Source organism: Moschus berezovskii, chromosome 27 (assembly GCF_049115385.1).
Source record: "Moschus berezovskii isolate FMDL1 chromosome 27, NW_MosBer_1.0, whole genome shotgun sequence".
NCBI classification, from domain to species: Eukaryota; Metazoa; Chordata; class Mammalia; order Artiodactyla; family Moschidae; genus Moschus; species Moschus berezovskii.
In genome coordinates this window covers 41,415,514-41,439,042 of record NC_142486.1, presented here as the reverse complement: position 1 = coordinate 41,439,042, position 23,529 = coordinate 41,415,514, and the positions used below count along the sequence as shown (strand labels likewise).

The 23,529-nt window shown below is 63.4% G+C and overlaps 3 protein-coding genes across 3 annotated transcripts; 1 reads left to right on the top strand and 2 right to left on the bottom strand.

Annotated features, from left to right (window-relative positions):
* Positions 1-408: 408 nt before the first annotated feature.
* On the top strand, positions 409-3,949 carry SSTR5 (somatostatin receptor 5). The gene is made up of 2 exons (XM_055408859.2): positions 409-434; positions 2,794-3,949. Exons 1-2 carry the CDS (start codon positions 409-411, stop codon positions 3,947-3,949), a joined length of 1,182 nt encoding a protein of 393 aa, XP_055264834.2.
* A 7,064-nt stretch (positions 3,950-11,013) lies between these two features.
* On the bottom strand, positions 11,014-12,387 carry C1QTNF8 (C1q and TNF related 8). Its single transcript, XM_055408861.2, has 2 exons — positions 12,183-12,387; positions 11,014-11,564 (listed from the first exon to the last, which is right to left on the bottom strand). Exons 1-2 carry the CDS (start codon positions 12,385-12,387, stop codon positions 11,014-11,016), a joined length of 756 nt encoding a protein of 251 aa, XP_055264836.2.
* Positions 12,388-16,453: 4,066 nt separating this feature from the next.
* On the bottom strand, positions 16,454-22,062 carry TEKT4 (tektin 4). Its single transcript, XM_055409096.2, has 6 exons — positions 21,443-22,062; positions 19,614-19,684; positions 19,138-19,281; positions 18,239-18,461; positions 17,257-17,411; positions 16,454-16,699 (listed from the first exon to the last, which is right to left on the bottom strand). The coding sequence occupies exons 1-6, from the start codon at positions 21,974-21,976 to the stop codon at positions 16,483-16,485; spliced, it is 1,344 nt and encodes a 447-aa protein (XP_055265071.2). The 5' UTR covers positions 21,977-22,062; the 3' UTR covers positions 16,454-16,482.
* Between the last annotated feature and the right edge of the window lie 1,467 nt (positions 22,063-23,529).

Sequence of the window (23,529 nt, the reverse complement as noted above, 5' to 3'; positions counted from 1 at the left end):
CCCTGCGCCCCGACCTCTGCACCTGCTCTGAGGGGGTCCCTCAGCCCCTCTTCCTATTCCAATTCTCTCTTCATCTGTGTCCAGACTTTTCTGGTTTTTTTTTTTTTTGTCCAAATGTTGATGTTTTTCACATCCAAGAGTTGTAATTTTCAAAAATAGACACTTGTTCATTTTACTTTTCATATAGAAGCCAAATTCATTTCAGAGTATTTTTATCCACGCCTGGAGGATCCTAAACATTTCTAAATGTATCTCAAGCACACTTGTTCATTTACTTTTATGTCACCTGAGCGAGTCCACTGATTCACCTTCGTGCTGCTGATTTTCCGGGCCGAGTTTCCCAGTGGCGTCCGGCTGTGCCGCTGGTCGGGAGCAGAAGGCTTCTTCCTGCCATTGCCAGTGTTGTTTATGCTGCACCCCCTTGTCTATCAGATGCCAGTCGCCCGCCCCTCAACCCCGGGGCCCACAGCCCAGGCCTGGCAGCCGCTGGGGATGCCCTTGGCGCTGAGGTGACTTTGGGGGCATTGAGGGTCAGCTGACCCCGGCTGGTCATCACAGCCCTTTCCAGTCCCCTCAGGGCCTTATCTGGGCCCCCTGGGGGCGCCTAGACACCCATCCCAGCCGAGGTGTCAGCCCCCATCTTCCCTTCTCTCCTTCTCGTCAGCGGAGGTGGTTCCTTTCTGGTGAGGAGCACCGTTTTTATGAACCATTTCAACGTACAGAAAAGTACCAGAGTGATACAGTGGATACACGTGTGCCTGTCACTGTGGACTTCAGGTGCCACCTCCCCAGCCCTGCCCTGGCTATTTCTCTACAAACCCCATCAGCCCTGAAGCCTCCCCTGAGTCTGCCTGCCCCACATAGTCCCCCTGACCACATACACACACACACACACACGGACACACAGAGACACAGACACACATACAGACACACAAACACACACACGGACAAATACACAGATACACACACACACAGACACACACACACACACATGGACAAATACATACACAGATACACACACACACACACACAGACAAGACACACACACACACAGACAAGACACACACACACACAGACACGGACAAACACAGACACACACACACACACGCACAGACATACAGACACAGACACATACGTACACACATACACACAGACACACGCAGACACGGACAAGTACATACACAGACACACACACAGACACATACACACAAAGACACACACACACACACACACACGGACAAATACATACACAGATACACACACACACAGACAAAACAGACACACACAGACACGGACAAACACAGACACACACACACATACGCACAGACATACAGACACACACACACACACACGTACACCCATACACACAGACACACACAGACACGGACAAGACACACACAGACACGGAAAAACACATACACAGACACATACACACAGACATACAGACACAGACACACGTACACACAGACACAGACACGGATAAATACATACACAGACAAGACAAACACACATAAACACACAGACACACAGACACACACACAAACACACACACAGAGACACACACAGACATACACACACTATAGACATACACACAGACACAGACACATAGACATACACACACAGAGACAGACACGCACACACACACACAGACATACACACACAGACACACACACACTATAGACATACACACAGACACAGACACATAGACATACACACACAGACACACACACACACAGACACATACACACTATAGACATAGACACAGACACATAGACATACACACACAGACACACACACACACACACACTATAGACATAGACACAGACACATAGACATACACACACAGAGACAGACACCCACACGGACACACACAGACACACGTGCGTTTCTTCCTGGCCTGCGGCTCGGGCTGGTATCTGCCTCTGCCTGTCATGTGTTACCTGTTCACGGGGTGGGGTCCTCACCGACCCACTCCCACTCAGGGTCCTCTGCCTGGGGCTACAGGCTGCTGTCCTGAGACTGGGGGTGCAGGCCCGCCCCCAAGCATGCGCAGCCCCATCTCCGGTTGTCTCCTTCGTCCAGGGATGTCCGCACTGCGGTGGGCAGCTGCTGGGGGCAGGGAAACCAGGTCCTCTTGGCCATGCGGCTGGGCTTTGCTGGGTGATGCAGACACGGCTCACAGGTGGGCTCTGGCAGAGCCTCTGCAGCCTGAGGTCTTGGTTTTCAGCCACGTGGAAGGCTGGGCACCTCTGGATAGTTCCAGGAGGCAACCTGGAGTCTGGCTCTGAGGTCCCCCAACAGAGTGGGCCTGGCGGATGTCTCCGCACCCTGGCTTGCCTGGGCTTGGGGTGCCCAGCTGCTGTCCCAGCCTCCTTGTCCCTCCCCTCCCACCTGTCCTGCGGGTCCCTGGGGAGGCGACTCCGAGGGCCCTCAGTCTGTTACCTGCGAGGTGAGGTATCGGTGCCCTCCCAGGATTCCGCGAGGGTGGCCTGACTGAGCTGGGAAGGGGGCCTCTGGGTGCAGAGGGCTGAAGGGACAGTCAAGTCTCTGGGGGCCGCTGGGGCATCCCGGCTCAGGGGCTGCCTCCCAGTGCCCCCACGGCCGCTGACCCGTTGCTCCTTCTCTCCAGGTTTGTTTTCCAAACAATTTGCTTAATGTGATTCCCTGCCCAGCTGAGCTTGAGTACCCGCGTTTACGCCGCCCCGGGGTAATCCCGTGCGTCCTGGGCGGGTGGGGCGGGCGCAGGGGAGACGCCCTCGGCTCAGTCTCTCCCTGTCCTTCCTCCTCTTGCAGCAGACACCCCGGCACTCCCGCTCAGCCTGCCCTGCCCACAGTGGCCGCGATGGAGCCTCTGTTCCCGGCCTCCCCGCTGACCACCTGGAACACCTCCTCGGCGGTGCCCAGTGGCAGCAGCAACGAGAACGGGACGCTGGCGGGGCCGGGGCCCTCGCCGGGTGCCCGGGCGGTGGTGGTGCCGATCCTCTACCTGCTGGTATGCGGGGTGGGGCTGGGCGGCAACACGCTAGTCATCTACGTGGTCCTGCGCCACGCCAAGATGAAGACGGTTACCAACATCTACATTCTCAACCTGGCCGTGGCCGACGTGCTGCTCATGCTGGGGCTGCCCTTCGTGGCCACGCAGAACGCCATCTCCTACTGGCCCTTCGGCCCCGTGCTGTGCCGCCTGGTCATGACGCTGGACGGCATCAACCAGTTCACCAGCATTTTCTGCCTGACGATCATGAGTGTGGACCGCTACCTGGCCGTGGTCCACCCCATCCGCTCTGCCCGCTGGCGCCGCCCCCGGGTGGCCAAGCTGGCCAGCGCCGCGGTCTGGGCCTTCTCGCTGGTCATGTCGCTGCCGCTGGTGGTGTTTGCCGACATCCAGGAGGGCTGGAACACCTGCAACCTCAGCTGGCCGGAGCCCGTGGGGCTGTGGGGGGCCGTGTTCATCATCTACACGTCCGTGCTGGGCTTCTTCGGGCCGCTGCTGGTCATCTGCCTGTGCTACCTGCTCATCGTAGTGAAGCTGAAGGCGTCCGGCGTGCGCGTGGGCTCCACGCGGCGGCGCTCGGAGCGGAAGGTGACCCGGATGGTGGTGGTGGTCGTGCTCGTGTTTGCGGGCTGCTGGCTGCCCTTCTTCATCGTCAACATTGTCAACCTGGCCTTCGCGCTGCCCGAGGAGCCCGCCTCCGCCGGCGCCTACTTCTTCGTGGTTGTGCTGTCCTATGCCAACAGCTGCGCCAACCCCCTGCTTTACGGCTTCCTCTCGGACAACTTCCGCCAGAGCTTCCGGAAGGTTCTGTGCCTCCGCAAAGGCTACGGCGCTGGCGCCGAGGATGCGGATGCCACAGAGCCACGGCCGGGCCTGAGTGGCCGGCTGCAGGAGGCCACGATGCCCGTGCGCAGCTGCAAGGCCAACGGGCTCATGGAGACCAGCAAACTGTGAGTGCTGAGGCTGCTGGGGCAGAGGGGGCCCAGCAAGGCTGCGGGAACCCACAGCCACTTCTTCTGCCTTTCCTCCCAGAGTTGGGGGGCTGGAGCAGAAGAGGAGACTTAGTCAGACTTCAGCAGGCGTGAGGAGCTGCCTCCCAAGACAAACAGCAGGCTGGAGAGACCGTGGGTGCGTGCAAATGCTGGACCCCGAAGGAATTCGGCTTTCAGTCTGGTCTGGCTGGAATGGTCCTCTCCACTCCCAGAAACACCAGCTCATCCCACCCCCTCCACTCCTGGCCCCGGGCCTGAAACAGGTCCTGGAGAAGGTGCCTGGCAGCCTCATGGCGGAGAGCTGGCCTCCCAGATGTCCAGGCCTCACTGTGATCACGGCTGGAAGGAAAAGGACTTGGGGGTCACTTGCCCACAGGCCCCGCTGAGAGCCCTGCCCAGTGTCCCTCCCCCAGCTGGGGTCCACGGCTGGACCAGAGGAGGAAGCAGAGACCAGGGGGCACGGGGAGCGCGCAGCGCCATGCTGGGCAGGGGAGAGCCAGGGTCAGCACTGCCAGGGCCTTGGTGTGGACCCCAGACCGAGGCCAAGCCCTGGAAACGAGATCACGTAACGAGGTCGCTTGTGTTTGACAAGCGCTCCCTGAATAAATTAGAGAATAAATGTTTGACTCTTTCCCAGAGCAAATATCGTCCCTGGAGCTGATCGAAACCAGTGCACATCAGAGCGGGCAGATCACGGGCGGCTGGGTGGGGCGGGCAGCAGGACGCCCAGATAATAGTGAGGGGAGCGTCCACACCTGCGGAGAGGAGCCGCTGGGCCGGGCTGGCAGAAGCAGGGTGTGGCCCTGAGGATGCGGAGGGTGGGCGGTGCATCCGAGGCTTCCACGGCTGCCGGGTAGGGGGAGTGGGCAGCTCACTTGGGGCTCCTGTCCCCGACTCTGGGTGAGTGGGGTCCTGGCACCTCCTTAGCCCCAACTTTAGTATTGGCCCCACCTGGGCTCTGCCTAGGGGTTGGAGGCCACAGACCCTGGTGTCAATCACAGGGAGCTGGTGACCAAAGCCTCCCCGCCCGGCCCTAGGGGAGAGGCATCCCGTGCAGGGGTGGGTGCCTGGGAAAAACAAGTCTGTTCGATCAGTCACCCGCCTCACCGGTCAGGCCACCTGTGGGCTTGGATGCAAAGTCCATCTGCTCAGAATGACTTTGGGGAGCAAGCAGATGGCACGGAAATATCTGCTCGGGTCAATTTCTCCCAATTGATTTGACATGGCGAGCTCCCTCCCCGGGCGGTGCAGATGCTAGAGTGCCCTCGCCAGTCCTGCCTGTGAGGATGTTGGTGTGTGTGGACATGCCTGTGTGTTTGTCTGAGTGTGTGTGCCTGTGTGTGTGCATGTGTATACACTCATGTGACTGTGTGGGTGTGTATGCGTGTGCATGTGCCTGCTTGTGGGTGTGATGCATGTGTGGATGTGTGTGTACACACATGTGAATGTGTGTATACCTGTGCGAATGTGTGTGTGCTGGTGTGTACACATGTGAGTGTGTGCCTGTATGTGTGTACATGTGTCAATATGTATGCACATGTGTGAATGTACCTGTGTGTGCACGTGTGAGTGTGTGTGCCTGTGTGTGCTCAGGCCTGATGGACTCAACAGGTGGAAGAAGAGATGCCAGGTGGCCTGGGTGGGAGCTGGTGACCGGGCTTGGCCAGTGTGGACAGTCCCCACAGCCCGGGGGGGGCACTGAACAGGAGAGAGTGAGCACCTGGGACCCCTGAGGGCCTGTCGAGGTGCAGGGACAGGAGTGTCCCAGAAGGACGTGAGCCCACAGAGCCGTGGACACAGCACAGTGGGTGTGGGGACGCAGCCTGGCCCGTCCACTGCCCTCCACGCCCAGCACAGGCTGGGGACAGCTGTGGGGGCCACAGAGCACCACTCTGCTTGCAGGTCTTGGGGCCCCAGGCCCCGAGCAGGGTAGGGAGGGCAGAGCAAACACCCTCAGCGGAGGGGGTGACCTGCTTTACTGTCTCTCTCTCCGCATCAATGGGTTTTATTGGCCATTGGGCTCCAGTGGCTCCCAGAGTGACCTTGCTCAGGAAATCCGGCCCGCAGGACAGGGTGAGGCTGCCTCCGGGATCAGGATGGGCTGAGGGTTGGCTATTTGCCGGGGGGCGGGGGGGTGGGGGACCGTGGCGCAGCCCCAAGGGCAGAACCCATGCTGTGGTCCACCCTGGGGGCTGAGGGAGGGCATCCCTGGAGGGGTCAGCGGGACCCATCCTGGGGTGTCTGGGGACAGGAGGCGGGCAGGTTGTGGGTAGACACCAGGAAGAGCTTCCCACGGAGTCTGGGGGCTGAGAGCTGGGATGCCCTTTGAGAGTGTCAGGGAGCTGACTGACTGAGAACAGGGTCTTTGCTGGTCACTTGTCAGGGCCGCCATGGAACCCGGGGGCTCAAGGGCTGGGTGGGCTGAGGCCCTGGAGAGACCACTGAGGCTGTGACCCGCTCCTCCTGTGGGGATCCAGCCCCAGCCTGCCTCCTCTCTGTGCTGTCCTGGCTCCTCAGGGCTGGTCTGGCCACTGTGAGCCACTGTCCAGGTGGAGTCCTCACCTTGAAGGTCCAGCGACTGTCTAGGAACCTGAGGGGGTCCCCATCGCTGCCCCCCACCCTGGGCTCTCAGGCTAACCCCTCCCCACTCACTAGGCTGCACATCCGGCCGTGGTGGTGACAGCTATGCATTTGTTATATCTGCGCTGATGGGGGTCTGGGGGCTCCACCTGGGCGCCTGCGTGGGTCCTGACTGGTGGGCGGGGGACGGTCTCCACTGGAGCAAAGCTCCTCCCTGGCTCCTACCTCTGGGCAGGAGCTTGAGTCCCCTTCTCAGCCCGTCTCTTCTCTGAGCTCTGCACACCCGACAGACCGTGGCCATGACCACAGGGTGTGGGGCGCCAGACCTGGGTGCAGGGGCGGGGACACCGCAGGAGGGGAGGGGCAGGGCCAGCCACAGGGGCTGGCTGTCCAGGTGAAGGAAACTAACCGTGGGGCAGTGGGGACTGGCCCGATTCCCTTCTGTTCTGCACCCCGCGTGTCTCCTATGCCCCCACGTGTCCCCTCCCCCCATGCCTAGGAAACAGGCAGCCCCTCCATTGGGCAGCTTGAGGGGGGTTTAATGAAAGGACATTTGCAGACTGGACCCAGGGTCCTCCTATGGCCAAGGGCAGCAGCCATCCTGGGGGCTGAGGGCCCATCCTCTCCCCCCCACCCACGTGGCACCTGGAAGGTGACCTGGCCCGTGGGGATCCATGTTCTGGTGGTCATCGGGCCTGAGAGGGTGGCCAGAGGAAGGGTCAGCTTGCACAGCCCCTTGACCTCTCCCCATTTGGAACCCAGGACCCACCCTCCCAGCTGAGCCCCCAGGAGCCATGCCGAGGGGTCCTTGGCTCCAGGCAGGGGTCCAGTGGGTACAGGTGTCACGAGAGGGGCCAAGGCTCGCAGGAGCTGTGCTGTGGCTACTCAGCCCCCTGGACAGTGAACCTGTCTGCCCATGCATCCGCTGGAGGCCCTGCCCAGAGGAGGGACACAGATGATGGTGACCAAGCAACTTGGAAAGGAGACTGTCTGGATGGACGCCCTTGTACACCCTAAATGTTCACTTTTCGGGCTTTCCTGCTACCTCAGCTGGTTAAGAATCCACCTGCAAGGCGGGAGACCTGGGTTCGATCCCTGAGTTGGGAATATCCCCTGGAGAAGGGAAAGGCTACCCACTCCAGTATTCTGGCCTGGAGAATTCCATGGACTATATAGTCCATGGGGTCACAAGGAGTCGAACATGACTGAGCGACTTTCACTTTGTTTACTTTAAAATGGTACATTTTATGGTGTACGACTTTCACCCAAATTCTAAAAATGGATGTTTTGTTGGAATTCCACCAAATGGATAACAACTGAGACGGGAAACGGCTTCCATAGGATTCTGCCTCTGGGCTGCCCCATGTTCCAGTCGTTTCCAGCTCTCTTCCCCAGGGGCAGGTGCATCCTGGTCCCTGCCACCCCGCCCCAGGCCGCCATGCGGTGCTTCGAGGATGCTGTTCACCCTCTCGTCTCCTGAGTGAGCAGCGCCGGCACGGATTCCTGAGTCTGGAGCGTCTCATCACTTTGTGGATATGACGCCTTCCCCTCATCCCACCCGTTCTCAGTCGTGGGTTTTAACTAAGCCGGGGGTGGGGGAGGCAGGCATTGCCGCCCCTCCTGTACCCACCCGCAGTGTCCCTGGCATGTCCCGGGCATGGAGACTCTGACCAGCAGCCTCTACGGGCTTCTTGCTCGCGCTCAGGGAAGCCCCCACCTGGCCCCGGTCCTTTGAGGGTGGGGGTGGCCTTGACTTTGGAAATGATTGGACACTGTCTGTTTGGCCTGCTCTGCCCTCTGGGCCAGCAAGGGGAGCAGAGCTGTTTCAGGGGCTCAGTGGAGCTGCCCCAGTGCCTCTGGTCCAGGCCCTGCGACCAGAGTGAGGTGAGAGGGAGGTCCAGCGGCCAGCGGATCCGCAGATTTCATGGGAATGCCTCCCATCCCTGTACCATCAGGGCCCAGTGCACCCCGAGGCCAGACGGGGAGCCCGAGAGAGCTGGCTTTGCCTGGGCTGCTGGACCAGGCAGCCCTCCCGCCCCCGCCCAGCCAGGCTGACCTGCAGCACTTGGCGGGTGGGGTCCCGGTTGGGGGCAGGGAGTCCAGACCTGGGAGGATGGAGGGAGGTCCTTCCACCCCTCACACTCCTGTGTGAGTGTCTTTATCTCTGCCGTGGGACACCCTCTCGGCCCCTGTGGCCCCTCGTAGCACTTCTGATGCCCTGCTGGTTGCCAGGCACCCTGGGCGTGTCCAACTATTCCAGCCATAAAAGGACTCGGGCCAAAGGGCCAAAGTGCAGCCTGAGGCTCCTCGGCCCAAGTCAGCATCACTGGCGGGGGGTGGGCGGTACTGAGCGGGGCTGGGGAGGTGTCCAGGGCCGCCCTCTGGCTCCCCACGGGCTCTTTCAGCACCCTCTAGTCTCAGTGGGGCCGGGCTCACCAGTCCAGGGTGCCCCACTCAGCTCCCAACCCCCTACAGCAAGCCCCCCAGAGTCCTGCTGCCCCCTGCCCTGCGCCACAGCCGGGCCCAGCTGGGCCTTGGGGCTCCTGGGGGCGGGCATCACTGTGAACCCTGTCCCCCATGCTCTGCATCTTGGGGTACAGACCCTGCTTGTGCTTGGGATTTGGGGTCACAGCCCCTCCCAGGCCTGAGCTCAAGGACCCAGGCCTCTGAGTTCCAGCTTCCTCCTGGGATGTCCCTGTCGGCTGGTGCGGTGGTTGTAGGGCCTGCATGGAATGCAAGGGCCTTATACCTGGGACCCCAGGAGCCCCCAACCCTGGTCCAGAGCTGGCCTGAGAGACAGCCTCAGAGGTGGGACTGTCACAGGCCTTGAGCCCCTGCAATAGGCTGCTGGCTGAAAGCCCCCTCTCCCTGCAGACTCGGAGTCCCAGTAGCCCCTCTCCAGTGGGGGCCCTCTCCTTCCCCCATCCCAGGCCACACTAGAGGAGTCAGCCCTGTTTGAGGGGGATCCAGATCCCAGCATCACACACACTTGGGGGTTTACACACCCTCGCTGGACCTCAAAATCTCCACCTGTCCAGGGTACCCCGGTCTGGGAATTTGGGAGAGTGGGCCCTACTGCCCATGGGTGTGTGTGGACGCTCCTGGCTCCAGCCTCACTCAGGGCGGATATTCCTGAGGGTCACAGGGTTCCATGTGGCAGGGAAGGGGCACCGTGCTCCCAGCTGTGTCTCCTCCCCCAGCGCGGGGACAAGGGGCCCCTACCCCCTCCCCAGCCCCCCAGCATATGACCGTGGTCTGGGGAGGTCTGCCAGAGACCGTCTCAGCATGGGCTGTGCTCCTGGGGCAGGGCGGGGGAAGGCCGTGATGAGGAGACAGGACCCGACATGCAGTGTTCTGTGGGCTCAGGGCCCCAGGGTGGAGGCCCCGGCCTGTTCATCACCCAGCAGCCCCAGCAGACTCGGCCTGGCCAGCCTGCAGCTCCAGCCACATCTGCCTGGCCCAGGACCTCAGCCAGCACACCAGGCTCTGGTGACTCCAGACGCTGCTCCTGCCAGGGCTCTGGCAGCCTCACCAGCTCAGCATCCTCACTTGGGCGGAGAGGCCACAGGAGGGGAGGCTGGGGAGGGCCCAGAGAGGAGGCAGTGGGTGGTGGTGCCACAGAGGCCGGACAGAAGGTCCTAGAATGGCTGCAGGACACGTGGCAGGAAAGGAACAGGCTCGGAGCAGACCCGAGGGCGGGGCGGCCTGGTTGCTCCTACTGCTGAGTGGACGGGGGCCTCCAGTGGAGAAAGCTTGGCCAGTCCACACACGCCTGCCCGCAGGGACGGGGCCAGCCTGCTCACTGCGGGTCCCTGCCAGGCCCAGCTTCAGCATGTGCAAGTGGGAGGTGATACTCCAGGGGTCTGGGGCTCCCCGGGCTCAGGCGCGCATGCTCCTCCCAGCCCACTCAAGACAGACCAGGGGATGCCGCAAGCTCCAGAAAATCAACCCACCGGGGCTGTCAGTGTGTTCACCCAGGCCGAGGCCTGTCCTGGTCCGGCCTGCTGCCCAACTACTCCACATCGTTTGTCCCATGGCCTCTGCTGCCCTGAGCACCCTGGAATTCAGCGCGCTCCACCCCTCCCCCGGAGCCTCCCCAGCGTCCAGCCCAGCACCCAGTGGGTGCTTTGTAATTCACAGCGCGAGGCCTGGCACAGCCTTTATAAGCGGAAAGGGAACCGGAGGTGGGGGGAGCTCCTTAGCGGGGGAGGTGCCCCGCCCCAACCGCGCCCACCACGCGCCCTAACGCGGGTCTGCTCCGGAATCTCTTGCTGGGGCCCCTCGGTTGGGGTCCGTGTCTAGCAGGGCTGGTGGGTCTGTCTTGCTCCTGCCGGGCCGCGCTCAGCTCAGCATGTGCACGCGGGCGGCGCTCAATCACAGCTGGCCCCAATCCTGGGCGGGGGGCGCGGGAGGGTGGGCCCTGGGGGCTGGCGTGGGGCCGGGCCGTCAGACCTCAGCGTCTGGCTTGACCAGGTGGCCACTGAAGGTGATGTAGAGGTCGCCGCGCTCGCCGAAGATGGCGTTGTCGCGGTCGCGCTGGAACATGCGCACCCAGACGGCGTCGCCCGCGGCCAGCGGCAGCAGCAGGCTCTGCGCCTGCATCACGCTGCGCTCGCTGGGCTGCGCGTACAGCACGGCGGCCGCGCGCGCGTTGCGCATGATGTGCAGGTAGGTCTCCTTGTAGTTCCAGGTGTGCACGTTGAGGCTCAGGAAGTAGACGCCGGGCGCGGTGCAGAGGAAGCGGCCGGAGGCCAGGTCGAAGGCGCCGTCCAGGTTGACCAGCTCCGTGTCGAAGGTCACCGCCTGGAGGGCGTCGGCGCTGTGCAGCCCCTCCCGCCGGCCCACCGAGAAGGCCGCGTAGGTGCGTGGGCACTGTGCGCCAGGCAGCCCCGCCTGCCCCTTCTGGCCTTTGCGGCCCCGGAGGCCTCGGGAGCCTGGCAGGCCCTCCTTCCCGCTCCTGCCAGAGCGACCTCTGACCCCCGCCTCGCCCTTCTCACCTGCCAGGGAGGGGCGGGGGGTGGTGAGGAGAAGCCCCTGGTCAAGGCTCCCAGGGTCAGATTCTCTGGCCACGCGGCCCCGCAAGTGACCTCGCCTCTGTGGGCCTAATTCTCCTCTCTCAGGAGCGCTAACCCACTCCCCTCAAGGGGCAAAGAGAAAGAAGCCACACCCTGAGGGCCTGGCTGTTCTGGGGTCTGTGCTGATGGTCATGTGGGGCCAGGGGTGTCAGGCAGCCGCCAGAGGAAGGCTCTGAACTGATCTTTGAAGGAGGAGAGCACTGGGGTTCAAGCTCAGTGCAGCTGGCAGTCCAGCCCCCAGGGTGCGGTCCTCCCAGAGCCCCGCCTCTCTCGCCCCCAGAGGGGACCCAGGCCTCTTCCCGTCCAATGGGGGCAGGGCTGAGGGCAGCCTCAGGGCCCCTGTCCACAGCCCCTTCCCTGGGACACCCTCTGCCCACCTGGGGGGGGCGGCCATGGGGAGCGGGGAGCAGGCACCCGTCCATTGTCCCCTGGGGACCCCTCACCTTCCCAGAGCCCGCCCTGGGCCTTGTCCCCTCCCCTCAGCACAGGTGTCCCTGTAGGGCCGGGGGCAGGGGAGGCTGCCCCTCCAGGGACTCTCACCTTTGAGGATCGAGATGTCGATGGTGGGCCGCAGGCGGGGCAGCTGCGCCCACGCGTCCCCATCACTCAGGTGGGCACCCGGGCTGGGGGCAGCGGGGGGCCAGGCTGGACGGCAACATTGCACGCACGGCCGGCGGGGCAGCCCCAGGCCATGCCAGGCCCCAGCGGGCAGTGCCAGGAGCAGCAGGAGGGCAGGGGCCACCATCCGGGCCAGGGCCTGGGGCTGGGCAGGAAGGGAGGAGGAGGGTGGGAGAGGAATGCGGGGAGTGGAGGGCTCTCCCTGCTGAGCCCCCAGCGCCCCCCACAGCAGCCTGGCAGCGCCCTGCATGGGGGAGACAGTGGGGGGCCCAGGGAGCTGCCTGGGTGGGGAGGGACAGCTGGGACCCCTCGAGGGGCGGTGGGCTTGGCCAGAGCCTCATCCCACACAGAGCGCCCGGTCAGCCCATCTTGGACTCTCATCCTGCCCTGACACCTCTGGTGGGTCCCTCCCTGGGACTGAGACTCCTCCCTGACACAGCCTGGGGGCCACCACTGCTGGGAGGGCCCGGCACCGCCCTACCCGAGCCCCAGCAAGGATTGAGGCAGCTGCCCGTGGGAGCTGACACTTCCTGGGCACTGCTCCCTGTTCATGCCCCTCCCTCCCTGAGGCCTTAGTTATGGGAGGCAGCGGGCACCCTCAGTGCCTGCAGTTGGGGAGTCCAGGTCCCCAAAGCCGCCATGGCCAGAGACCCCACACCTGGCAGATGCTGGGGTCGCTGAGTGGGGGTGGGGGCTCTGAAACAGCCCCCCAAGCCCCCCTCACCAGGACTGACCAGAGCCCTCCAGGAGGGGCTACTTCAGGGAAGGGTATGTCCCAGACCCCACACCCCACACTCTGGGCAGCCTGGCCCCTGGCCCGTGTTGGGTGGGGCCCGACATGAGGCAGTGTCTGCTGGGATGCCTTGCTGGGCAGAGGGGACACGTGCATCCTGACCCCCAGGAGGGAGGGTAACCGGAGAGGCTGCTCTGGCCCCCACCCAGCTGTACAGAAGCTGGTCTTTACTCTCTGCCAGTCCTGAGCCTCCGGCCTCCACGTCCCCTCCCCCGGGGGACCTGCCTGACCAGGTGGAGCCACCCTTTCCAGCTGCTGGGGGCCCTGGGTGAGCTCCATGTGGGCCCGGGCCTCAGTGTTCCTGGCAAATGGACTCTGCCTGCCCTGTTCCCCCAAGGGCTGCATCCGAGAGGCTCAGGCAGGGTTGGTCGCCTGCAAGGGCAAGTGTGTGAGATCGGGGTCCTCACTCTTTCCTGTACCCTGGCCATCCTGAGCAAATACCCAGGCCCCCTCTTCTAGGAAGCCCTCAGGACTGCAGCCCAGGATGCAGGCCTTCCTCTCACATGGTCTGAGACCCACTCCCAGCTGAGCCTTCCTGGCACCTGGGACCCCTTCTCTCTACCACCTCCTTCTCAAACCTCGCAGAGCCTCACCCACCCCCGAGCCACACTGGACCCTACAGGACCCTCCCAGACCCCTCCCATGGAGGAAACAGACTGGCGTGGGTGTCTCCTGGGCAGCCACCCCCGCAGGCAGGCCTGTGCTGCTGGGGCCCCTACCCCAGACCCTGATCAAGGTTGCTGTGAAGACCCCCACCCACCCCCACGCCCCCGTTACCATTTCACGACCGGGTATTGCTGCCTGCCTGGCGGTCTCCGGCGTTTCTGCGCAGAGGCCGGTGAAAGAGCCCTTTCATGCCCGCCCCAGGCACCCGTGGCTTCCCTCTGGGCCATCCAAGACCAACAGGCCTCGGGCCAGCTTCCGAGCTCCCCGCAGGAGGCTCACAGGGCCCTGTTGCCCGCCGCCCGGCCTGCCACCTGCGCAGCCCTGCCTTGGGGGCTCCGGGGTCCTCCCCCAGCCCTCTCGTGGCAGGGCTTGGGGGCCTGGGGTGGCCGGAACTGTGGGGCTGGCCGCCATCTGGGCTGCGGTGACTTGGAGTCGGGGAGGCTGGAGCAGTGGCTGAATGCAGACTGGCAACGAGGCCAGAGGCCAAATTTGGAGACGGACCGCCCACCGGCGCCAAGCCCACCTGGTGACAGCGGCGCCCTCCCATCTCTGGCTGGTCCGTGAGGGCTGGGCCTGGCGGGTGGCGCTGGGGGGTAGGGGGCAGCATCTGGCCAGGCTGTGGTGTCTGCCCCCACCTCCCACCACACCGTAACAGGGCCGTGGTGCCCAGTGGAGTGAGAGGCTGTGATACACTGCTGGGGGCCCTGGGCAGTAGCCCAGCCTTTCAGGGGATGAGGATTATGTGCCTGTGATGCCAGACCCCTCCGGCAGGAGTGACTCACAGGGCGCCCCAGGCAGTGGCAGGCGGGGGCTGTGACTACACCAGAACCTGGCCTCATGCTTGCTTGGGCCTGAGCAGCTGGATACTGGGCCCCGGGCAGCGCCTGGCGCCTCAGCCTCTGAACACGAGGCCATGTGACTCCCTGAGAAGCATCCCCCCCCACACCACCACACCAAGCCAGGCTGCCTGGTGGCGGGGCACTGACATGGCCTGGGGAACTGGGGCTACCTTCCGGGAGGCAGGCTGCGGGCATCTGGGGCTGGCTTGCTCGCCCCTGCGGATCTGGGCACAGCCCAGGGTCCGGCACTCCCCACAGGCACCCTGTGCCCTCCTCGCTGCTGACCATGGAGGCAGGCTGGGGTAGAGGGGGAGATGGGGGACCCCGCCTGTGGGGTTTCTCATGTCAGGCTGGGGAGAGCAGAGCTGGTGAGGGCTGTGGTCAGGTTCCCGGATGCCCCCGGCCCCTGGAGGTGAGGGGTCACACTGCAGCAGTGCTCAGCCATCCCCACGCCTTGTCCTTGTCTGGAGCAAGGACATGCTCTGCTGGAATCCAGATCGGGTGGCCTGGACGGAGGACTCTCTGCAGACGCCACCCCCTGCCCCTCAACCCTTACCGCTGGGGCTGGGCTAACCCAGGCTCCGGTTGAAGCTGCTGGGCCCAGAGGTGGGCCGGGGGCTCCTCTCTACCTGCTCCACTTTGGTCTTGGGGGCTTCTGGGGCACCCAGAGAGAGGTGGACGCCTGGGCTCCACTATTCCCTACGTCCAACCTCATTTCCCCGTCTGTAAAATGGGCACCATAGACTCAGCAGTGGCCAGAATGTCCCTGGGCTTCAGCCACCCTCAGGGCCCTGGTGTTCCCCTGTGCCACTCCTGCAGGGCCTGAATCCCTGGGGGTGGGCGTAGCTGTCTGCCTCCTCCCCAGGGCTGCTGACTCCCCAGAGAGATGCAGCCACCGCCTCGGGAACGTGCCGAGCAGCAGCCCAGGGCCATCCCTCAGCTCCAGGGCCTGGTCATTTGTCTCTACAAGAGAACAAGATTTCCGCCCTCATGGGTGGTCATGAGACAACTGCGGACAATGAGTGCCCGGCCTCCCGGGCTGTGGAGATAATGAGCCTCGCACAGCACCTCCACTTGACTCCCCGCCAGTGGCCCCAGTGGGGGGTGGGGGCTGGGACACGGATGCCCTGGGTGCTGGTGGAGGCTCTGCACAGCGCGGCCTCGGCTGATAATGGGGTCTGAGAGCTGTGAGTGTGCGGCTGGGTTATTATCTCCCGGCCTCTTAATGCAGGCTGCCTGAGTCCTGCTGATGAGCTGCTGTTGGGGAGGGAAGCGGCCCCCTTGAGCTCATTAGCAGGGGGCACAGGGAGAGAGCCTCGGCGGAGGGGGAGAGAGAGGGCCTGGTGCTGCTCGGAGGGCACCCCAGAGGCAGCGCCCACTTCTGTCCAGAGCCATGGACACCCCCACCCCCAGCTCGGGTGTGCCCTCTGGTGCCCACCCCGTGCCAAGTGGGGGTGGCAGGAAGCGGTCCCACGGCTCCCTGGGCAGTCACTGCCCCAGGCCTGTAGTGTGCAGCCTGGGGGCCAAGCCCCTTGGGGGGAGCCAGGCCAGCACCATGTTCTGACGCCCCCGCTAACGAGAGGGGAGTGCCAGCTGGCCTTGGGTGACCGTCCAGGGTACGGCGAAGAACAGAGCTTCAGCCGCCTCTGCGGGGCCCAGAGGCCGTGACCAGTGCTGACGGGAAGCAACGCTCCCCCAGAAGCATCTGGCAGGTGGCCCAGGTGGTCAGCGGAGGGCAATGAGGGGGACCTCAACTGACCCCTGTCCCCAAGTGGGGACTGGGGGTGCCCCAGGCAGGAGACCCCTGGCCTCCCACGGCGGGAACAATGGGGTCCACAGGCAAAGTGCACCTGCCCAGGCGCGCACCCTGTGTAGAAAGCTAACGTGCTCTTTATTCGAGGAGGGGGGGCCCTGCACCCGGCGGTCACTGGTAGCCGGCCAGCTGCAGCACAGTGGGGTAGTGGGCACGGTGGGCCATGCACTTGTGGCGGTCGATGAAGAGGCTGTTTGTCTTGACCGCGATGTCCTTCTCCAGGCTCATGCGCGTGTCCTCCAGGTTGCGCAGGGACTGCTCTGCTTCCAGAAGCTTCTCCTTCAGCGCTGCCAGGGACAGGTTCAGCTCCTCCACCTCGCTTGCCAGCCTGCGGGCAGAGGAGGGCTGAACGGGACCACCCCAGACGCCGGACCTGCCGAGGGCGCCAAAGGCTGGGCACCCGGGCAGGGCATCCTGCTCAATACACTTGGCCGTAGAAGGACCCCCAAAAGCCCCAAGGGAGACCCAGAAGCCAGGCTGGGAGGGAGAGGTGCGTCCACCCTGACGTCAGAGGTGTGGAGGGCTAGGACAGGTGGTTGGGGTGGCCATGTGGCTCAGGGAGCTCTGCCTCCCAGACCCCGAGATTCCAGACCAGGGTGAAGTGGGGAGTGTGGCCTGCCCTGGCACTTAGAGACCCACATGGTGTCCCCCAAAGGACATGCAGTGTCCAGTGGTGCTGGGGCAGGAGAGGGAACATGGGAGCCCCGTATGTGGGGTGGGGGGTGAGGTGGGGCCAGCGTCTTTCCTCTTTACATCTGCAGGGCTGTGTGTCAGGGGGTGTTCAAGGGGGCCCCAGAGGCTGAGGAGGCCTGGGGGTGGGTGGACAGCACCTGTGTGGTGGAGGGTGACCGGCCCAGCCCAGGGCGGCCCCTGCGGCCACAGCACCTGAACTGGGCAGCGTCTCGACACACCTCCACGTTGGGCCGGTGGGAGCGCTGGTACAGGCGGGTCTGGGCCACCTTCAAAGGCGCCTCCTTGTCCTTGATGGCCTGCTTTAGCGCCGCGATGTTGTGCTCCTGGTCTGTGATCTCCCGCAGCGTCTGCGTATAGGATGGCCCGTGGGTCGCCCTGGGTCTCACCCACACAGTATGGCTCCGTGGGTCACCCCGCACCCCAAGCCCTACCCCCTGGCTCTGGGGGCGGTGTAGAAGCAGGGAGGGTGTGCATGGCCACCTCAGCCCTGCCATGGGCACCTAGAGGCCTGGGGTGGGGCTGGGGGAGGACAGCAAAGCTCAGCACACAGTGGCTGTCCTAAGAGCCCCAGCCCTGAGGTCACCAGACTCCAACCCTGGTCAGGTGCTGTGGAGACAAAGGCAGCAAAGGTCACCCAGACAGCCTGGGGTCAGGGCCCTGCTGAGCCAGGGCCAGCATCAGGGACGCCCCCTAGATAGCCGAGTTCATCACCTCCTTCCACCTTCCCTGCTCTGGCCTGCAGCCCTCCCCCGTGTCAGTCACACCAGTGGCAATGCCACTATCCTCAAATGTCACTAGGTTTTCCCATCAGCTTAATGAGGGCGGATGGGGGGGCCCTGACTAGGGGTCCCCCAGGATGGACAGGGCCAAGGTGGGGCAAGGGCCAGACCAGGCTGTGACCAGGGCATAGTGGGCAGTGGGAATGTGATGGTCTGGGCTACCCATTCTGAGCCTGGTCTTTGTAGTTACTGGCGGAAAGCCAGTCTCAGGCGCTGCCCTGGCGGGGTCTGGTCATGGACTGGGCGCGGCCTGGCTGCGCGATGGGCGTGGCTATATCATAGCCTGGGTGTGCCCTGGCTGCGCGATGGGCGTGGCTATATCATAGCCTGGGCGCGGCCTGGCTGCGCGATGGGCGTGGCCTGGCCGCGGGCAGCGCGCAGTCGCGAGGCCCCACCTTGCGCAGGTGGTGCTCCAGCTTGTGGCGCGCGTCCTCCAGCTCCTCGCACCGCCGCCCGAAGGCCAGGTTCACGGCGTCGCACTGCAGCCGCAGGTCCTCGGACGTGTCCTGCAGGATGCAGTCGATGAGGTTCCGCAGGTTGATCGAGGCCAGGCGCTCGCGCTCAGCGCGGTACAGGTGCTCCTGGGTGAACTTGGCCCAGGTCTCGGGCGTGGAGGCACTGCGGGTGGCGGGAGTGGGTCGACACCGCGGTCACTGGGGCACCTACCAGGGCCTCCCCGCGCCCACTACACCTCGAGTCCCCAGCGCCTCGGCACGAACGACCACCCGCAGTCCTAGGGCCACGTCGCGGCCCCGCGGCCCGCCCCCTACGGCGCCCGCAGGGTCTCTGCGCGCTCCTGGCGCCTCCTGCGCCGCCCGGTGGGCCCCGCGCTCGTGCCCCTACGGCTGTGGCTGCGACGGGCGGTGGCCGCGCGCCCCCTGCCGGCCGCACGCGGAGCTGCAGCCCGCGCCCCCTGCGCGCACGCGCGCGCTCACACACACACTCACTTTCTCACACACATGCACACACACACGCTCTCTCACATACATTCTCACTTTCTCACACACACACACTTTCACTCACATACAGTCTCACACCCACACTCTTACTCTCTCACACACTCACATACACTCTCACAGGCTCTCTCTCACACTCACACACACACACACACACACCCCGCCCCCAATGCTGGGTCCTGCCTCCCTCTGTGAAGCCCAGCAAGGACGGTCAACCCTGTGTGCCCGGCACTTGGGTGGGGGTCCCGCCGCTCGCCTGCCCACCCCAGGAGCAGAAGAGCTGCACAAGGGCCCCCAGTGGAGGGGCGGGGAGCCCAGGCGGCGTCTCGCAGCCCCACCTCTCCTCAAGCTTGGCAGAGTGTGGGTAGAACTGCACGTTGGGGCTCTGGTTGTTGTAGCGGCAGCAGGCCTCGTCGATGTTGTAGGCCTCCACCTTGTCAGACCAGTCCATCTCGCAGGTTTCCTTGTGCTCCCGGTTCAGCCTGCCGGCGGACAGCGGGTAGGGGCTGCGTCAGGGCGGGTGGGGAGCTGGGCTCACCCTGACGCTGGGCATGGCCAGCCCCCAGGCGGCAAGGGGGCTTCATCTGCTGACGGTGGGCCCCGGGGTGCTGGTCTGGCTCTGGATGTCCAGGCCCCTTGGCCACCCCCACCTGCCCAGTGCCCCTCCCCACCTTGTGCTCCTGGCTGTGGCCGGGGACAGTCTGTCACCTCTCGGAGCCTCAGGGCTGGGTCACCGACCTCCTGCCCACAGTGGCCTGAGGGGTAGGGGTACGGGGTCACCCCGAGGGAGGCTCTGGAAGCTGCCCAGACCCACCGAGTCTGGCTCACGGACTGCATGATGGTCCTTTTCAGGAGCTCCTGAATGTTCCGGATGAGCTCGGCCTCCTGAGGGAGAAGACCCCCGGCCCTGGTGAGAGTCTGAGGACCTCTGGGCTCTTAAACCCTGAGGAGGAGCAGAGATTGGGGTGATGCCCAGTGGAACTGGGCCCTGCTGGTGGCCCCGCTTGTGGCCCCAGTCTCTTTGGTGAAAGTGGGGGCGAGCCTGGTTCTCTTACCAGATTTATTCTGGGCTTGGAGCACCCTGTCTGGGGCACTGTAGTGGGTTCTTTGGGGGTCTTCTATGGGCTGTGGGGAGCATCAGCCAGAGGTGGTTTCCACTTGCACGCAGCACCCCCGGGCTCTGGACCATCACTGGCGCCTACCCACGGCCCCTGGCAATAGCCTCTGAGGACCCTACTGACTAAGTCCCCACCTGGGACTACCTTCACACACCCAGGACACACGGGAAACCTGTGTTTCCTCCTGCCTCCCTGACAGGTTCATTTCCTGCGGAGGAAAAGCCCTCCCTGGATCTGAATCTTCACTTCCACTGGGCTCTAAGCCCTTGTGTCCAGTTCTGACCCGTGGGCTCGCTGTCCTGTCCTGACTCTTGTCCATGCACTGCTGGGCGGGGGGCCTGGCTCAGAACAGAGCCATCACTCCTGGAGCCTTGGGAGGTTCTTGAGTGAATGAGTGTGAGGGTGGGGCCATGGGCAGAGGGCAGAGGAAGGGCCTGGGCTTATGGGAGGCACCCAGGTTTGAGGGGGTCCCCTGGTGCCTGACTGTGTGTGCGTCTCCCCACGTCTCATGAGTGCCTGTGGCTGCAACCTGCTCACAGCTGAGGCCCTTCCCCGCCAGCATTAGGGGCCTGGCCTGGGTGACCCCTGGTCCTTAGGAGCTGCCCCAAGGACATGTCCTGCCGGGTCTCTTTGTGGGATGCACGAGGCCTCCACCCCACCTTCACCGTCCACACCTGCACGCTGGTCTGAGGCTGGATTTCCAACACGGACATCGGCAGGGTAGGGGTGTGGTAGGTCTCCGCCTCTGTAAACTCAGGGTCAGGCTTCATCTGCATGACCCAGGGTGACCAGAGGGGCAGTTCAGCAGGTGATGGGACCTGGGGTAACTGAGGGATCACCCAATAAGTACTGGTGCCACCACGACCTGACCAGGAGGGTCTCCCTTGCCCTGCACACATCCCAACCCCAGCCAGCCACCCCTGGGACCCAGCTTAGGCCCTTCTGGTTTCCTGGGGTCTGTGGAAGGGGAACCAGGCCTGCCTCAGGCCAACATCTCGACACATGTTCCAGGATGAATGCCACCGTGGCCTGGGCCCTACCTTGCCCCGAGTGGGAGCCAGGGTGGAACAGGCACAGCAGGAACCCTGCATGTGGGACTGGGCCGAGCGGACAAGCACCAGGCTCCAGCCCTGACCCCCGTGCAGGGGGCACCCAGGCCACAGCGCCCCTCACCCAGCAGGGCCTGACTGGCCCACCTTGCAGGAAGCTCAGCCTTGCCCAGCACCCACTGTGGGGACCAGGCCAAGGGAAGGCCAGACCTGGCACCCTCCCCCGTGCCCTCAGGCAGCCCGAGTTCCGCCCCTGCCCCCAGATGGGGAGGCCCCAGGGTGCTTCTGGCATCCCGCCCCTCTGTGCCTGGGCATGTGCTTGAGTGTCCCCACGTGTGCAGAGGGTGTAGGCTCCCGATGGTGCCCAGGCACTGAGGCTGTGCACAGCCAAGTCGAGGAGGGGACACGGGGAAGGTCGTTCTCCCTGGAGAGGGCTGGGAGGCTGGTCTGCAGCTCCGGGGACCGGGCGGCCAAACCTTCAGCAGCTCAATCTCCACACAGTCACGCACGAGGTCAGGGTGCTGACGGCGCTCGCGGCACTGCAGGTTGTCAGTGACGATGGAGTAGGGCCCGGCCGTGGTGTCCAGGGCGTGCTCCAGCCGCTGCTTCTGGGCCAGCAGCAGCTCAGTCTCGGAGACCAGCTCCTCCACCTGGCGCTGCAGCTCCGACTTCCAGCCGTGCATGTCCTGCAGGCGCTCGCCCACCTTCCTCGTGGAGTCCTGCTGCGTGCGCTGCGACAGCGCCTCAGTCTCCGCCGCCAGCTGCTGGCTCTCGTGGCGCTGCCGCTCCGACTGGTCACGGTCGGCGAAGGCCTGGTGGTAGCGGGCATAGCAGTTCTGGAACCACTCGTCCAGCAGGTACTTGGCTGTGCGGAAGCCGGAGGTGGCCAGGCCCGAGGACGTGTGGGCACCCGTGTTTCGGGCCACATCGTACAGCTTGCGGGGCAGCTGGCATGCTGGCACCGTCTGTGGGGCGGGCTCCTTGGTCAGGAGTATGTCTGTCTGTGCCATGGCGCCACCCAGGCATAGGCAGGAGTGGGGAGAGAGGGAGGGGGGCCGCTCAGCTCACTCAGCAGGGCAGCTCCAGCCACTGGGTCCCCAAGCAGGATGTGGCTTCTGGTCTCCCAGAGACCAGTACACACCAAGCCCTCCTGTTGCTAGGCAACCAGAATTCTCCCCCCTCCCACCACCCGGTGGCCCTCTTAAAGGGCCAGGCAGGCCCCAGCCCCACCTGTCCTGGCCACACCTGGTACCTGCCAGAGGAGCTGCACAAAGGCCAGGCCCTTGACTCCTGTGTCAGACTTGTTCCCGGGCATCGCTCTCCTGGGCACCCAAGTGTCCCTGATGGGGGATTGACTCAGCCTCCAGTGGGGGCCTTGAATCAGATCTGCAGATCTGCCCCATAGGAAGAAGGCAGGTCCTGTCATGGGGACAGTGTCCCCAAGACCACCCAGGTCTCCTGATCCCTGGGCCGCTTGTTGCCCTTCAGTCGCTCAGTCGTGTCCTACTCTTTGGGACCCCATGGACTGCAGCACGCCAGGCTTCCCTGTCCATCATCATCTCCTAGAGTTTGCTCAAACTCATGTCCATTGAGTCCATGATGCCATCCAATCGCCTCATCCTCTGTCTCCCCTTATCCTCCTGCCTTCAATCTTTCCCAGCATCAAGCTCTTTTCCAATGAGTCAGTTCTTCAAATCTAGTGGCCAAAGTATTGGAGCTTCAACTGCAGCATCAGTTCTTCTAATGAACACTCAGGGTTGATTTCCTTCAGGATTTTCTGGTTGGATCTCATTGCTGTCCAGGTGACTCTCAAGAGTCCTCTCCACCACCGCGGTCCTAAAGCATCAATTTTTCGGCACGCAGTCTCCTTTGTCATTCAACTCTCACAACTGTCCATGACGCGGAAAAACCATGGCTTTGACTATATGGACCTTTGTTGGCAAAGTCATGTCTCTGCTTTTTAGTACACTGTCTAGGTTTGTCATAGCTTTTCTTCCTAGGAGCAAGCATCTTTTAATTTCATGGCTGCAGTCACTGTCCTCAGAGATCTTGGAGCCCAAGAAAATAAAGTCTGTCACTGTTTCCATTGTTCCCCATCTATTTGCCATGAAGTGATGGGATGGGATGCCGTGATCTTCGTTTTTTCAGTGTTGATGTTTCAGCCAGCTTTTTCACTCTCTTTTTCACTTTCATCAAGAGGCTCTTTAGTTCCTCATCGCTTCCTGCCGTTAGGGTGGTGTCCTCCACGTATCTGAGGTTGCTGGTATTTCTGCCGGCAATCTCATTTCCAGCTTGTGCTCCATCTAGCCCGGCGTTTCACAGGATGCACTCTGCAGACTGGCGGCTCAGCTGGGAAAGAATCTGCCTGCAGTGCGGGAGACCTGGGTTCAATCCCTGGGTTGGGAAGATGCCCTGGAGAAGGGAGCAACTACCCACTCCAGTATTCTAGCCTGGAGGATTCCGTGGCATATATAGCATGGGGTCGCAAAGAGTCAGACACAACAGAGCAATTTTCACATAGTGACTTAATCTCTGCATATAAGTTAATTAAGCAGGATGACAA